This window comes from Zootermopsis nevadensis, unplaced genomic scaffold, assembly GCF_977971745.1.
Source record: "Zootermopsis nevadensis isolate Lab colony 2312 unplaced genomic scaffold, Znev_1.0 Znev_ptg000004l, whole genome shotgun sequence".
Classification (NCBI taxonomy): Eukaryota; Metazoa; Arthropoda; class Insecta; order Blattodea; family Termopsidae; genus Zootermopsis; species Zootermopsis nevadensis.
Window position 1 is genome coordinate 1,473,860 of NW_028259136.1, and position 13,655 is coordinate 1,487,514.

The 13,655-nt window shown below is 33.8% G+C and overlaps 1 protein-coding gene across 5 annotated transcripts in view; it reads right to left on the minus strand.

The window, feature by feature from the left end:
• The window catches only part of LOC110827104 (oxysterol-binding protein-related protein 6), a 34,581-nt gene that overhangs the window by 19,069 nt on the left and 1,857 nt on the right, over window positions 1-13,655 (minus strand). For 4 of the 5 annotated variants that reach the window (XM_087342825.1, XM_087342822.1, XM_087342824.1 and 1 more), the window contains 9 exons: window positions 11,654-11,735; window positions 10,525-10,667; window positions 8,036-8,203; window positions 6,651-6,801; window positions 5,456-5,709; window positions 4,921-5,091; window positions 3,971-4,241; window positions 2,037-2,401; window positions 702-918 (listed from right to left, as the gene is read on the minus strand). In XM_087342825.1, the coding sequence (XP_087198951.1) occupies window positions 702-918; window positions 2,037-2,401; window positions 3,971-4,241; window positions 4,921-5,091; window positions 5,456-5,709; window positions 6,651-6,801; window positions 8,036-8,203; window positions 10,525-10,667; window positions 11,654-11,735 (1,822 nt within the window). The remainder of the gene's footprint in view (window positions 1-701; window positions 919-2,036; window positions 2,402-3,970; window positions 4,242-4,920; window positions 5,092-5,455; window positions 5,710-6,650; window positions 6,802-8,035; window positions 8,204-10,524; window positions 10,668-11,653; window positions 11,736-13,655) is intronic. The other variant, XM_022058457.2, reaches the window with a different exon arrangement.

Consider the following 13,655-nt stretch of genomic DNA (forward strand, 5'->3'; position numbering starts at 1 on the left):
AAGTGCAAGCATATAAGGAAAATACATCTGGATTTCAGTTCACAAAGCAACAGTGTAAACTCAAATGCATAAAGTTTATTGTAAAGAAACAAATGAGAACCAAAACTGCTATTTAAAAATTTAAGATTTATGACACATGTGCATTCTGAAATTAAAACCATTAAACATTCACACACACACACAAACTTGGCCCATGGACTAAAAGTACTAAGGGTTGCATACGAATCTTTTGAACCACAATATTAAAAATAAATTTTATACAAAAATTTATGGACACTTTCAAGAAGCTTCTTTCGAAATACAATGGACCATATACTTCAATAAACAGATGACTCACAAAAAATTGAAATGTCTTTGGAAGAAGAAAAATACAAGTATTAAAAAATTAGCATTAATAATTCATTGTAATCCTATTCTTTCAAACAAACAAGAAATCTTAAATTTGAACATTTACCTCCATCAGCATATTCAGTTTTTATTAATAAATATAATATGCTGACTTGAACAATTTTAGCTATTGGTCACATAAAATCTCACCAATGAAAAGTTAGGTGTATATAAAAATAAATATTTTAAAAACAGAAACTTTTTACCCTCTTTATGCAACCCTCAGCCATAAATTATATATCCTTTATGACTTCAAAAAGAAAAAATGAAATTACATTCAGAATTAAATTCATGCAGAATTAGATCATACTTACGACTCTGTGCTGGGGTGTACTCTGTACCCACTTCACTATTCTCACTGCTGACACTGCCCTCTTCACTAGTAAGGCTACAAGCTTCAGATGACGTATCACTACCATCACGTCCCCCTTGCCTATCCTGATGTAACTGGTATTCTTCTGCATCAAAGAATTCAGACGCACTAATGCAAGATGAGCTGTATGATAGCGAAGCATGAAGAGGTTTCTGAAGCTGAAAATAACAAGTATTTATATTACATTACAAACCAAACTAATAGAAAGCCCAGCTGAATGATTTATTCTGTTACTTCTGATTGTCTATATCAGTATATACAAATGGATAAAATGCTATCAATATTGGATTAATATTGATATGAATGCACTGTCTACACACAGCAGTATTTTATTGTTATATCAATTAACTGTGAATACAATCACTGGAATGAAATGAAATATGTATTTCAACATAGGATTCTCGTATCAGGAATAAACTGTGTGTGTGTGTACACGCATTCTATATTAAAATTAGATTTAAGTGGCACATAGTTTGTGGGTTAGGTTACCAAAGACAAAGCCCACTGAGTTTTCTGTCTTAAAGGTTTTCACTAACAGAATATCATAACTTCAGATTTAGAAGTATGGCATGGCTGATTTGTAAACTACCTTTCAGAAATAAAATACAAACCTAACAAATGAAACATTTATCAGTAGGTTAAGGCATGAAGTAAATCTTTTAGAATAAAAGACAGTCCCAATAACAAATATTTTGTAATACCTCCTGAGTTACTAACAACAGAATGTGTGGCTTCACATCCTGGGAGATACCAACAGTCATGTAGATGCTGCAGCAGTGTGTGCACCTACTGGTTACAAGATAAAAGTGTCAAAGACAACTGCTGCCTTATAATTCTTTGTAGTTATTGTGATCTACTGTCTGTGACTCGGAATTCAGTGCTCATATGATCATTATGAAAACTTCATTTTGTTTCTTGATCACTTTGAATCAAACTATTCTTTAAAAAAAATCTGTCCTACACATTACTGAGGACAAGAGCAGCTGTAACAAAATTTACTCAGACTTCCTTCATAAAGTTGAATTAATATAAGTTTTAAGCATACAATGAAGCCAAACATGGTTTTAACACATGACATGCCCTTCATTAGACTCTTAATGCAAGTCCTCTCTGAACATAAGTATGAATTTAAGGTACTTTTTATTAATAAATCAGAGGAGTTTTTTAAACTTGGAGAACTCTGTAAAACTTTCATTTCTGCATATGATCACTTTCTGCAACATATTCCAGCTTCACTCTTCAAAAAATGTCTATAAAAGAAGGCATCAAGACTCACAGTTTTTATCCACTTTTTGGATTGATGTCTAGCAGGAATGGCTTGGTTCTGGGAACTATGCTTCTCCAGTTGATGAATCCAGTGAGAAGTAAAACTCACCACTTCAGAGGCAGGTCCAACTGAAGAAATATCACTGAGATCTGCTGTGTCATGGATACGAGCCAGTCTCAAGCGCAAGTCAGCATTCTGCTGCAGAGCCTGATTAAGAGAATTTCGCAGACTAGCTACCATATTGCCAGTAGCAGCTGATGAAGGGATGGAAGCCCCAAGGTTCAAAAGAAAGGTACTGTCTGACTCCAATGCAGTCTTCAGTCGGTCACGCTCTGTAGTCAGTGTGTACAATACTATCTTTAGGCTACCATTAACTGTGAACACAAAACACAAATTGTAAATGAATAAAATTAATACTAAATTTATTTCTTGCTTTAATTAATGGCATTTTATGAACTATATACCTTAAAAACTGGAGTAACAGGATGATTATCAACAATAAAATTAGAACTAGCCTTGATATATTTCAAGACATTTTTCGACATTTCCTGCTGTCACTGAGAAAAATAATAAGATTACCCAAGGTAGTCAACCAAGGGGCAGAAAAATGAACCCAACTGAACTGCTACTACACTGCAACATTAGGGAAAATGTAAATCATACTTACCAAGAAGTTCAATAAAACGTTTTAAGCATATCACTTGCAAAGTAAGAATGTAAATGAATACAGTATGACAGTGCACTAATGTTATAATACACTGTAGTGGGAATATCCTTTACTGCAGTTTGCCATTTTAAGTAGGTTAGTGTACTCTTATGTGACAAGTGTTTGCTATATTTTTTTTAAATTAAATCCTGATTTATAAGTTTGTAGGATAACCATCTCCAAGATGAAAAAATGGCATTTATACCTGATATCTAAGGAGTTTTTAGCTGATTTTACTCAATACAAACTGAAGTCCTTTATCACAATATCCAGATGGTCTCTGGTGATCCAACCAGCCTCATATACAATGGGAATCAGGGTTATTTTCTTAAAAGTAAAGCTGCTGAGGCATTAAGCAAACAATTCACCTCCAGTTAGTGCCAAGATTAAGAACGTGTGGAGCTATTAATCTGCATGGCATGGTGTGTGGTTACATACCAGGGACAACTTTACCTTTAGATGCACAATTTAAATTTTATGTTTTTTTAAGAAATCTGTGACATAAAGTGCTTAACATGCCTGAAAAATACTATGTCATTAACAACAACAAAAAAAGAAAAATATACACAAATATTTGCTAACTTATGCCAGTTATCTTCAGTTTGATATTTCACATAATTACAATGAAAACTGAACTTTGCACAGTTGCACCAATATCAATTACGATGTAGGACTGCAATGGAAACATAATCCTTAAATACCACATGTACCATGATTTTGAAAGAAAAAAGTAAGGAACAGTGCACATGCTTAGATGTTTAAAACCCAGTGGTAAATATACATATCATCTGCTTTAACAATAAGTAATTCTTCATTTTGTATTCATGGATTCTGTGTAAACAGCAATTATTTCCTTAATCAGCATTAACTGGTCTATACCTGTAATGGAGAAGTATTGTGTTTTCTTTGCAGCAAGCACTAAATATTTAAACATTAATTGGGCAAGATTTGGCTTCAAAGGGTTAACTACAGAGCAATGTTTTATTTTACATATCATGATTTTTCATTTCACAGAAATTTAATTAAGTGTGTGCACTTACTTTCAAAATGAGTTCATATTCCACTCAACTAACGCCTCTCTATGTGGGAGGAATTCTTATTCTGGGAACAGGAGATATTGTTCTTAACAGTGAGCTAGTAATGCAATTAACATAGCTATAAAACAATTTATTCTGAAATTATAAGAGTCTGATTTTGATCTAAATCAACATGGAGAACAAGTAGTGGAATAACTTACTTTCTTTGGCTAATATTGCAAAATCTTCCCGAATCTGGTTATCTGGAGTGCCTGATGGTTTGGTGTCTAAGTTGCATAGTGTAAGTGCTGCAGTGTTGTTAATAGTAGTTACAGCATTCATTGCAAGAGGAAGCAGGTGTTCAGGCCCTGGTAGGCTCTGAGGTCTTGCAGCCAGTGTTGTTGTAGGAAGTGAAGTGTTGCTGCTGCTCAAGCCCCCAGTTGTAGACTGCTGCTGGATGGATGAGACACTGAGGCCCATGAATGAACACGTCTGTCAACACAACCAATTACAAAAATAACTTACACCAACAACTTTGTTAATTATTTGTTCCATATGCATAAATAAATACCTAAAAGTATTAAACTCACCTTACAATCACCAAAGCATAAACAGTATATGAAAAAAATTACAAAATTATTTTTAACAGTTGGTAACTACACACTTTAACACAGTGATGTGTTTGATGAATATGTAACGGTTTTACTAAGAATTAAATATTTTATTGTGTCTCCATATGACAAGAATTTGTAAAATCTTTACAAGTTCATACATTTAAACTTCTGGGTGACATGCTTCAAACCACTGGCTGATCATCTGGCCCCTGTCCTGACTTGCTACACAAACTGCACTACATCAAGTATATTTTCCTTTTATAATTTTACAAGGCACCAGATTGAAATTTATACAAACTGTGCAAAAAAAGTTAAAAAAAAAGATATTTTAAGATTAGATGGCATTGGTCTTGTGATAAGAATACCCATGAAAGCAGAAACATTCTTGTGGGACATTCAACAGTGGACCAATTAAAATGTAAGACTGGGTCTGAACATAAAAAATGTTGTATGATAGCAGATGAATGATTAAATATTTGCAAAAGTAACAGCCTCAGTGGAAATGACAACAGCCAGGAACATCACAGAGAAAATTAAATCTCTAATCATCCAAATACCTCTGTGCCAGGAAAACTGACTGACAGTGGAGATGCTGATTCAGGTTCAGTAGTCTTGTTGGGACTAGAACCAGTCAAATCTACAGAGCTTCCTTTGGAACTCTTTTTCTTCCGAAGACCAAATTTCTTACGGTCCTTTTTCACATTAGGAGAAAAGCCTTCATTTGCAAGCTGCAAAAACATGCACCATAAAACCTTTTGTAAGTGTAATGCATAATAACTAAAATCAACATATAACACAGACAGAATAAGTTACACAAATCTTAATTTTTAACAGAAAACAAATTTCCTGTGCATGTATAAATTTCAATGAATGAATAAATAATATAAATTTAAATAGGTTTAAAGACAATCAAAATTGCTAATATAATATATGAGTATCAATCCTCTGTCACATCATCTTGATGCTGTCAGGGCAGTGAATTTAAATGCCCTTCATGCACTAAATTTAGGTGTGTTAAGCACAGTGGGGTACATGTAATTCTACTATATTTTACTTTGTTTGGTATGCTAAAAAAGTAAATCATTATATTACCTCAGTATCAATGGTCGGTATTGATTCTATCTGTTCCAAGATTCGTGTTAGCTGCACAATGTTCTGTGAAACCTGTCCCAACTCTTTATTGAGTGTTTCCAGTGGTGGTGCAGAGTCAATGACCCAGGCAGCTAACCGACTGCCTGCACCTGCCCCAGAACCCAAAATACTAGGTGGAGGAGAACAGGGCTTCACATTCCTTGGTAAAGAGCCATCACGATTTGGTACAATCTCTGGAGGAGTCATAGCTACCTCTGAAAAATAAAGAAATGGTTAACACTGTAAACTAGCTACACATGCTGCCTTCACTGTTAGCCTGAATATGCTTGGCATTTATATTAAAGGTTATTATAGGAAAAATAAGGTACAGCTGTTTCACTACACACCGAAGATATAATTGGGCGGAGGGGGGAAGGAAGTGGTATAGTTGCTACTCTTCTTGACCCCGCCACCAGATGCAAGTTGAGCAGTAAGCATCACATCCCAGCTCTATTTTACACCAGGGAAAGAACACAGGAGGCTGGGTGGGTGAATATGGTGGTAATTCATTCTTCATTCAAGAAGGACGGGGATTGTCACTGTTATTCCATCCAAAATGTCTATTTAATATTAAAACAATAATAAAATATCAAATAACATGGTTGCAATATTTCAAATAAATGGAAAATTTCTGTAATCCAAAAGTACATCATGAATCTCAACCCAAAGGAAAAAGAGACCATCTATGTCCGTGGATGTAATGGAGAGATTAGTCTTTAACACTCAAGCATAACAGCAATGAGGTTTAATATCTTTCATAGTTACATTTTAAAAATTCCTAAAATTAAATCTTAAGAATTGCATTTCAAATCTAATTCACAATAATAATGATAACAATGACATATCTTAACAAAAACTGTGTTTGGTAGACAAAGAATGCTAACTCTTTCCCTTGGAAATCAGTACTTTGGCTGGCTAACAGCAGACCACAAAAGCTAAAACTTCATTATTTTCAAGTATTTCAACTATAGCTCATTTTATAACTTCAATGGATTTTGATTCTATAAGCACTAAATCTTAAATTCATACGTCTATAATTCTGAATCCTGTTGCTTCATAACCTAATTCCATTAAATCTTAAAAACCAAATGTGCGTAAAGAAACAAAGATTAAGACTTTATCACTATTATTTCATTCAACAAATAAAAATACTTACTGCTGCGATTAGAGCTGTCGCCCTCTGCATTACTGCCTTGTGCTCTTATTACAGGTAAATCCTTTGTACCAAATGTGAGAAGATGTTGTCGATATAGTCGATGCTGTTTCAGCTGTTCTACCCACTTTAGAAAAGACTCAAGAGTCTTAGCCTGTTTACACACAAAATCATTTTAACTTTCTGTGAATGTGATAGCCCAAGATTTAAGTAAAAACAAGATTTATACTTCCTGTGTTCAAACAGGTATTCACTGTTTAGGATAATCTGAATAATACATCTTTATTTCAACACACTTTCAATCCAAGAAACTTCCTCATTTAAAATTTCCAGCTTAATAGGTAATGAATACAAAATTTAATTCTTTGTCAAAATTTTTTGCTAGATTCACGACAACAAAACATCCTCAATGCATCTTTTGTACATTTCATAGCACCATAACACTGCTGTACATTTATGAATTTATCATGCTTATTTCAAAGTGAATTTCATGACTGTAACTTTATACAACACACACATTTTAGGCATTGTTCACTGTAAATACAAGCTACTGCTTATTAGATTAATGAAAAGTACACATTTTTATCAATCAATGTATACATATGTGATATCTCAAGTGAAAAAGGTAAAAGAAAACAACTGCATAGAAATATATATATTAGTTCATCATCCAACAAAAATGCAAATATCTGTCCTTTTCATAATGCAACTTTGTATGCACAATGAGGGAAGGAATATACATTCAACTGAAAATCATAGATGTGATGTGTCATGCTAGTACCTTGTCTACATTTAAATAAGATCTGTGTCAACCAAATGAAAAAGATGGTTTTGTTGAATGCTGTCAAACGGTTTCTGAGAAAAACTGCAGGTTTGTAATCTTTTGGACTGTTTACATTTTAATGAATATATCATTTGTAAATAATATCTGGAACAAATTATATCTCTATTATATCTCTAACACACCCATTGTTTCCAACTCATCTAACAACAGGATAGCTATTCTGTTTTAACAAATTTACTGCTGAGCACAGCAGTAATTACTAAACCAAGTCATCTCCCAGAGCCAGTGATGGTTTATATTGTTATATTTAAAGGGCAAAATAACTGTAAAACTGGGAATTTTTGTCTAGACTTATATTCAAATTACATTAACAATAGTTCTACTTTTTGCTACCCAGATATGAATTGTGTCAAATTCAAACATCTGCACAGTAATACAAAACATAAGTAAAACAGAAATCTTAATTTATAATTAAGACTACTCATTAATGTTAATACTAATTAAGCCTGAGTTTTTTCAGCTCAAGTACTATTTTCAGCAATATAGCCACATCCTGCATCAAATTATTAGTAGCTAAACATCAAAGAACAAATAAGACACTTACCTTGAGATGATAGATGAATTCTTCAGCATCTATATCAAGTCGCTTTCGTTTTGCTTTGGTTGATATAACAGATAATCCAATATCAACTGAACCATGAATCTTACCCCTTGCAATGTCTCCTGGGCCTTTGGCATATACCAAGATTCCTTTGTCAACTACAAAGTACCGCTACAAGAAATTCAAAATATATATTTAATAAAATAATAAATCAGGTTAAGTGTCTGACAGTGTTAAAAACACATTTCTGTAGCCCAATTTTTGACATAACATCATATGGTAGGAAATATATTTCATCAGCCTTGAATCTTTATTTTCCTGACTTCCATATTAAAAAGCTTTGGGCATAATTTTATGACATAAAATTTCTTTCACTCAGATCAGAGTTAAGTAACTCATTACTTAAATTAAACTATATAATTCAGTATCTATTTGAAATCACACTGCCAAGAATGGGGGGGGGGGGGGTGTTTGCAATCAAACATGTTTTTTTACTGGTGTTAATTCAGTTACAAATATTACACACAATGAAATGAAAAACAGTAGAACAATTAATGTTAACCTAGTCAGAAAAAAAAGAAAACACATTGCAATACCCTGTTATTTCACTTCAAGCACTGAATACAGATCATTATTGAGAGTAACACTAAACGTACAAAATGTTAAAAGCAAAGAAATAACAAAGCCATTTTTTCAACATAATTATCAGAATTTCATAATACAGTGAAACCTCTATCCATCGTTCCCGGAACTATCGTTTTCCCGGATGCATCGTCCGTTTTGTTCGGTCCCGAATACATCCCATATAAAATAATGTTACATTTTCCCGCTTCTATCGTTCCTCGAACTATCGTTTTATCGCATCGATCGTTCAAAAATCTTAGTCCCGGCCCACAATTTTCCCGCAATGATCGTTTCTGAGAATTTAAAATGCTGGGTTTTGAGATAAATTAATACCGAAAGACGCACAATGTTTTTGGAATACACAGTAGTGGTAACCTGTTATGTCGCCCAACCAGCACATTCTTTTGGAATGAGGGTCAGCGGTGCAGGGGTGATAGTTGGAGTGAATGGCGGTGCTCATTGTCAGAAATTTTACGATTTTAATTAGGGTGCACTCATATTTCGTTCCAGCGATGCCAGATGGCATGTGCAGTGTGAATTTCTTCACAAATGCTTTTATTACAAGTACAAAGGAAAGGCTGGCGGCACTTTTCATTCTTCTGGTTCATCTCGTTTCCAGCGGTTCAGGGTCTTCTACAGCTACGTTTCGTTGAGTTCGGCAGTAATAGTATTTCCATTCTTCCTGTTATTGTCCGCAAAGGGGGTTGGAGTGGTGAGGAAGACGAAGACGACGAATGCGAGCCCGAAGCTTTGCCGAGTTTTGCCGAAGCACACGCTGCATTGGCGAAAGTGAAGTCGTTCTTTTATGCGCTTAATATTAGTGAACGTGACGAGGAAAACATTTTGAACGTGGAAAGTGTTCTGTTTGGTCTAAAACGTAAAGTTTCGACAAACCAGTTGTCCATTAAAGACTTTTTTGGTAAAAAGAAGTAACTTTGAAAGAGAAACATTGTTTTTTTTAAATTTTTAATGCTTTCCCGCATCTATCGTTTTCCCGCATTCATCGTTTTTATTTCCCACCCCCGCTGAAAACGATGCATCGAGGTTTCACTGTATCACATGGTCAGTATCCAATGAATTTGAGTTACCAAGTCTGAGTTGGAACAAGACTGACTGCCAACATTTCAGATACCACTGAAAATTCCACCTTCACAAGTGATGGATTCAGTTGAAAACAGTAAGTAGGGCAGATAGGTAAGGATGGATGTGACTGCTCCTACAGTAACCCCAAGTCTTTTCACTTTCTTGGATGAGTAAATATTATCAAAAATACAGAGACTCAGACAAGAAATGCTTTTCTTATTTCAATTAGATTCAGAGACTGGAAATAATAAGGAGACATTCTGGAAATATCTTAGGTGCCAATTTTCTTTGAAAAGCTTCCACCTACACAGGGAAGCAAGACAAAACTATAAATTAGCAATTATACAATTAAGAAATATATTTTTTCCATAAATTCCACCAGTAATAATAATAAATGTCTATAATTTTTGGACAAAATTATCTAATAAATGGCTTCAATAGCTGGCAACTAGCTCTGTTTAATGACCACTGACAGCAAAATCCAAACATGTAGGAAACAACTCACCACACTATGAATCTTTCTTTTTAATAAAAAAACTTAATTGTTAGCATGTAGGAAACATTTAATACACACCAATTCATACACTCATTTCCCAATTCACATAAGCCATGATATAACACATTTTACAAACACATTATATACTTCCTTCTGCCACAAATCTACATGTAAGATAAGAGTAATGAGAAATTTGTTTTAAACTGTTTATTTCAGGTTTGAGTTCCCTCAGATTCAGTAAGAAGGCAATGCTGGTAGTAGTTCCAAATTTATGTTATTTTTAACTTACTTTGTGCCAGCCCTTGAGAGGCCATTTCCTTTTCTTGTGCAGGTAACCAGTACAAATGTCTGGTTTCCTATCAAACCTCTGCCCATCTTTCAGACCTTCTAAAATCTCCCACTCTGATCCTCGTCTGGCACCTCGCTTCTTTGCTAAAAAATAAGGTATAATCATGTTTGAAAAGAGAAATTAAATTTTAACTCTTTCAAGTTAATATGAATGTCCTTTCTTTGATGAAAAATCTAATTAATTTGTTGTTAGAAATATTTGATCAAAAAGTAAATTACATATAAATTTCAAAGCTCTGCACTATTAATCACAACATACATTCATGAGTAAATGTAAGATATCTGACCACACCAGCACTGCAATTGAGATGATGATCAGTTTTATGCAAAACGACCTTCTCTTAAGAAGTATATAAATTCTACTTGTATTGATAGAGAAAGTCATGTCTAACACTGGACCATAAAGGTCTCAAATATTACATGAGGACTGGCTATAAAATTCTGAAATAATTTGTTGTAATGTCAATCACACACATTACAGAAATAATAAACCTCTGATGCTGGCAACAGTTTCTGACTTCATCCCACCTGGAACTCAATGCTTTGTAACAGTACTAAGTATAACACCATTTTCAAGAAGTGTGTTTATAGTGGTTACTGCACTGTAATGTGAAATGTACACACATCAAGATCTGGGTAAAAACTGGGAGCATCCAACATTCTTAAATCTCCATTTGGAAAAGAAACTCCCAGCTGTACTAGAAACTGAATGATTTGCTAAATTTAAAGAAAGAAAAACTTTACATTGAACATGACCCACTCCTAAAAGTCCACTGCCATCATCACACTGAGAAAACAACTGTACATATTCTGACAAAATTCATAAAGACACAGAGGTAAATGGGTGTTCTCATTTAGATTTTCACAGACCATCAGGAGTAACATTTTCACACCAATAACAGTTGCAATTTAAAGGGGTGTTAAAATACCAGAAAATGTAAAAATACCTGCATACTGATGAAAGAATTAGTACCATTTTCAAGCTAAATATCTAACAATATTTAATTATGTTACATCTAATTATCAGAAAAATTGTATGTTCCATTCACAACAGATAAAGACAAAGTTACCTGCATTGTCTTTTGGTGGTGTTTTTGGTAAGTGATCATTATTTGAGTCAGCAGACAGACTGTTGCTCTCCAAACTGCCTTCCTAATAATCAGAATAAATGCTGAACATCAAAACAGTGGAATTAAGCATGAAGGAAAGAAAAATGTAGAGTACAGTAAAAATTAAATTGATCTGTAACAATCTCTTTATTACTTTGTCATCAAATATTGATGAGCCGGCGTAGCTCAGTCAGTATAGTGACTGGCTACGGGCTGGACGGCCGGGGTTCGATCCCCGATGGGGGCAGAGGATTTTTCCTCTAGCCTCTGCGTCCAGACCGGCTCTGGGGCCCACCCAGCCTCCTCTACAATGGGTACCGGGGTCCTTTCCCGGTGGTAAAGCCGACCGGGGCGTGATGCTGACCACTCACCCCCATCTAGTGCCAAGGTCAAGGAAGAGAGGAGCTATACCTCCTCTCCCTCAAACGCCTACATGGCATATAGTGGGACAAACTTTACTTTACATCAAATATTGCCAAAATATTATGGGTAATTTTAATGCTGTTGAACAGTGATTAGAATATTATTCCTTCTCCAGCTACAAATCAAACATTATTTGTCCACAGACAGAAGACTGAATACTACTTCCAAACAAGCTAACACATATATTTATTTTTCCAGTCTATACACAAAACTTGTTTTAAAATAATGTTGTTTAAATTTTTTTATAACATTTACAATATAAATTGCATTATGTTATATTTTATGGCGCTTTTCTGTGTCGTATAATATTACATCTATCACAGCGCTTTTGATTTTGATGACATATTTCGATGTTTACCACATCATCTTCAGGCTTATCAATTCATACATTTTTAAAAACTATTGTACATTTTTGTGCATTGCGTTTATTGATTTTTAATTTTCAGTCTTCATCTTGATTTGGAGTATGCATTTTGATGTTCATTATCAGGTTGTATTGTGATGTATCGGACGTCTGATATCCACAGACGATAAACTGCAACTCAGATGAAGACTGAAAATTAAAAATCAATAAACGCAATGCACAAAAATGTACAATAGTTTTTAAAAATGTATGAATTGATAAGCCTGAAGATGATGTGGTAAACATCGAAACATGTTGTCAAAATCAAAAGCGCTGTGATAGATGTAATATTATACGACACAGAAAAGCGCCATAAAATATAACATAATGCAATTTATATTGTAAATGTTATAAAAAAAATTAAACAACATTATTTTAAAACAAGTTTTGTGTATAGACTGGAAAAATAAATATATGTATTGATATAACACAAACATGACGCAATTAAGATATAAAAAGCTAACACATATAATCCAGTCAATCTTAATTAGAATAATTATCCTGTATTTTACAAACCCAGAAGATTTCAAACTATGTGAAAATATTTATCACCATCTCTTTAGTGCAGCAAAAGATGTAAGTTACCTATATACTAATGAAGTAAACAGGAAGCTGCAGTACCTTCTTGTTTGTTTGTTTTTCAAATATCTAAATCTTATATTCTGATTCATTTGGCATGAAACAATACTACACATCAACAAATAAATTAGAGAATTCATATGCAGCATAATTCTGGTGCATTAACTCTTTTACCACCTCTAGACTTTCAATTCATGAACACTAACTTTTGATGTACTCTAATACACAGAGTAAACAGGTGAGGTGGACAACCAAGGATCTCCAATACAAAATGTGATCAAAATCAGTCTAATAGTTTTTGAATTCTAAACTGACACAGGATAAAACCAACTTTTTCTTCATATTTTGAACTAAGAGCATGGCGAAATAAATCAAACAATTTTCACATGATAAAAAGGAAGCATACCTCTAGATACTAAATTCTAGGGATAATCTAGAATTACATGTACATACAATTCTAACACATGGAAATTAAGCATTGCACACATGAAAATGAGCAGTAAAATAAATTGTATGTCCTGGAGTACATACATTCAATATTAAACATGTTTTCAGCAA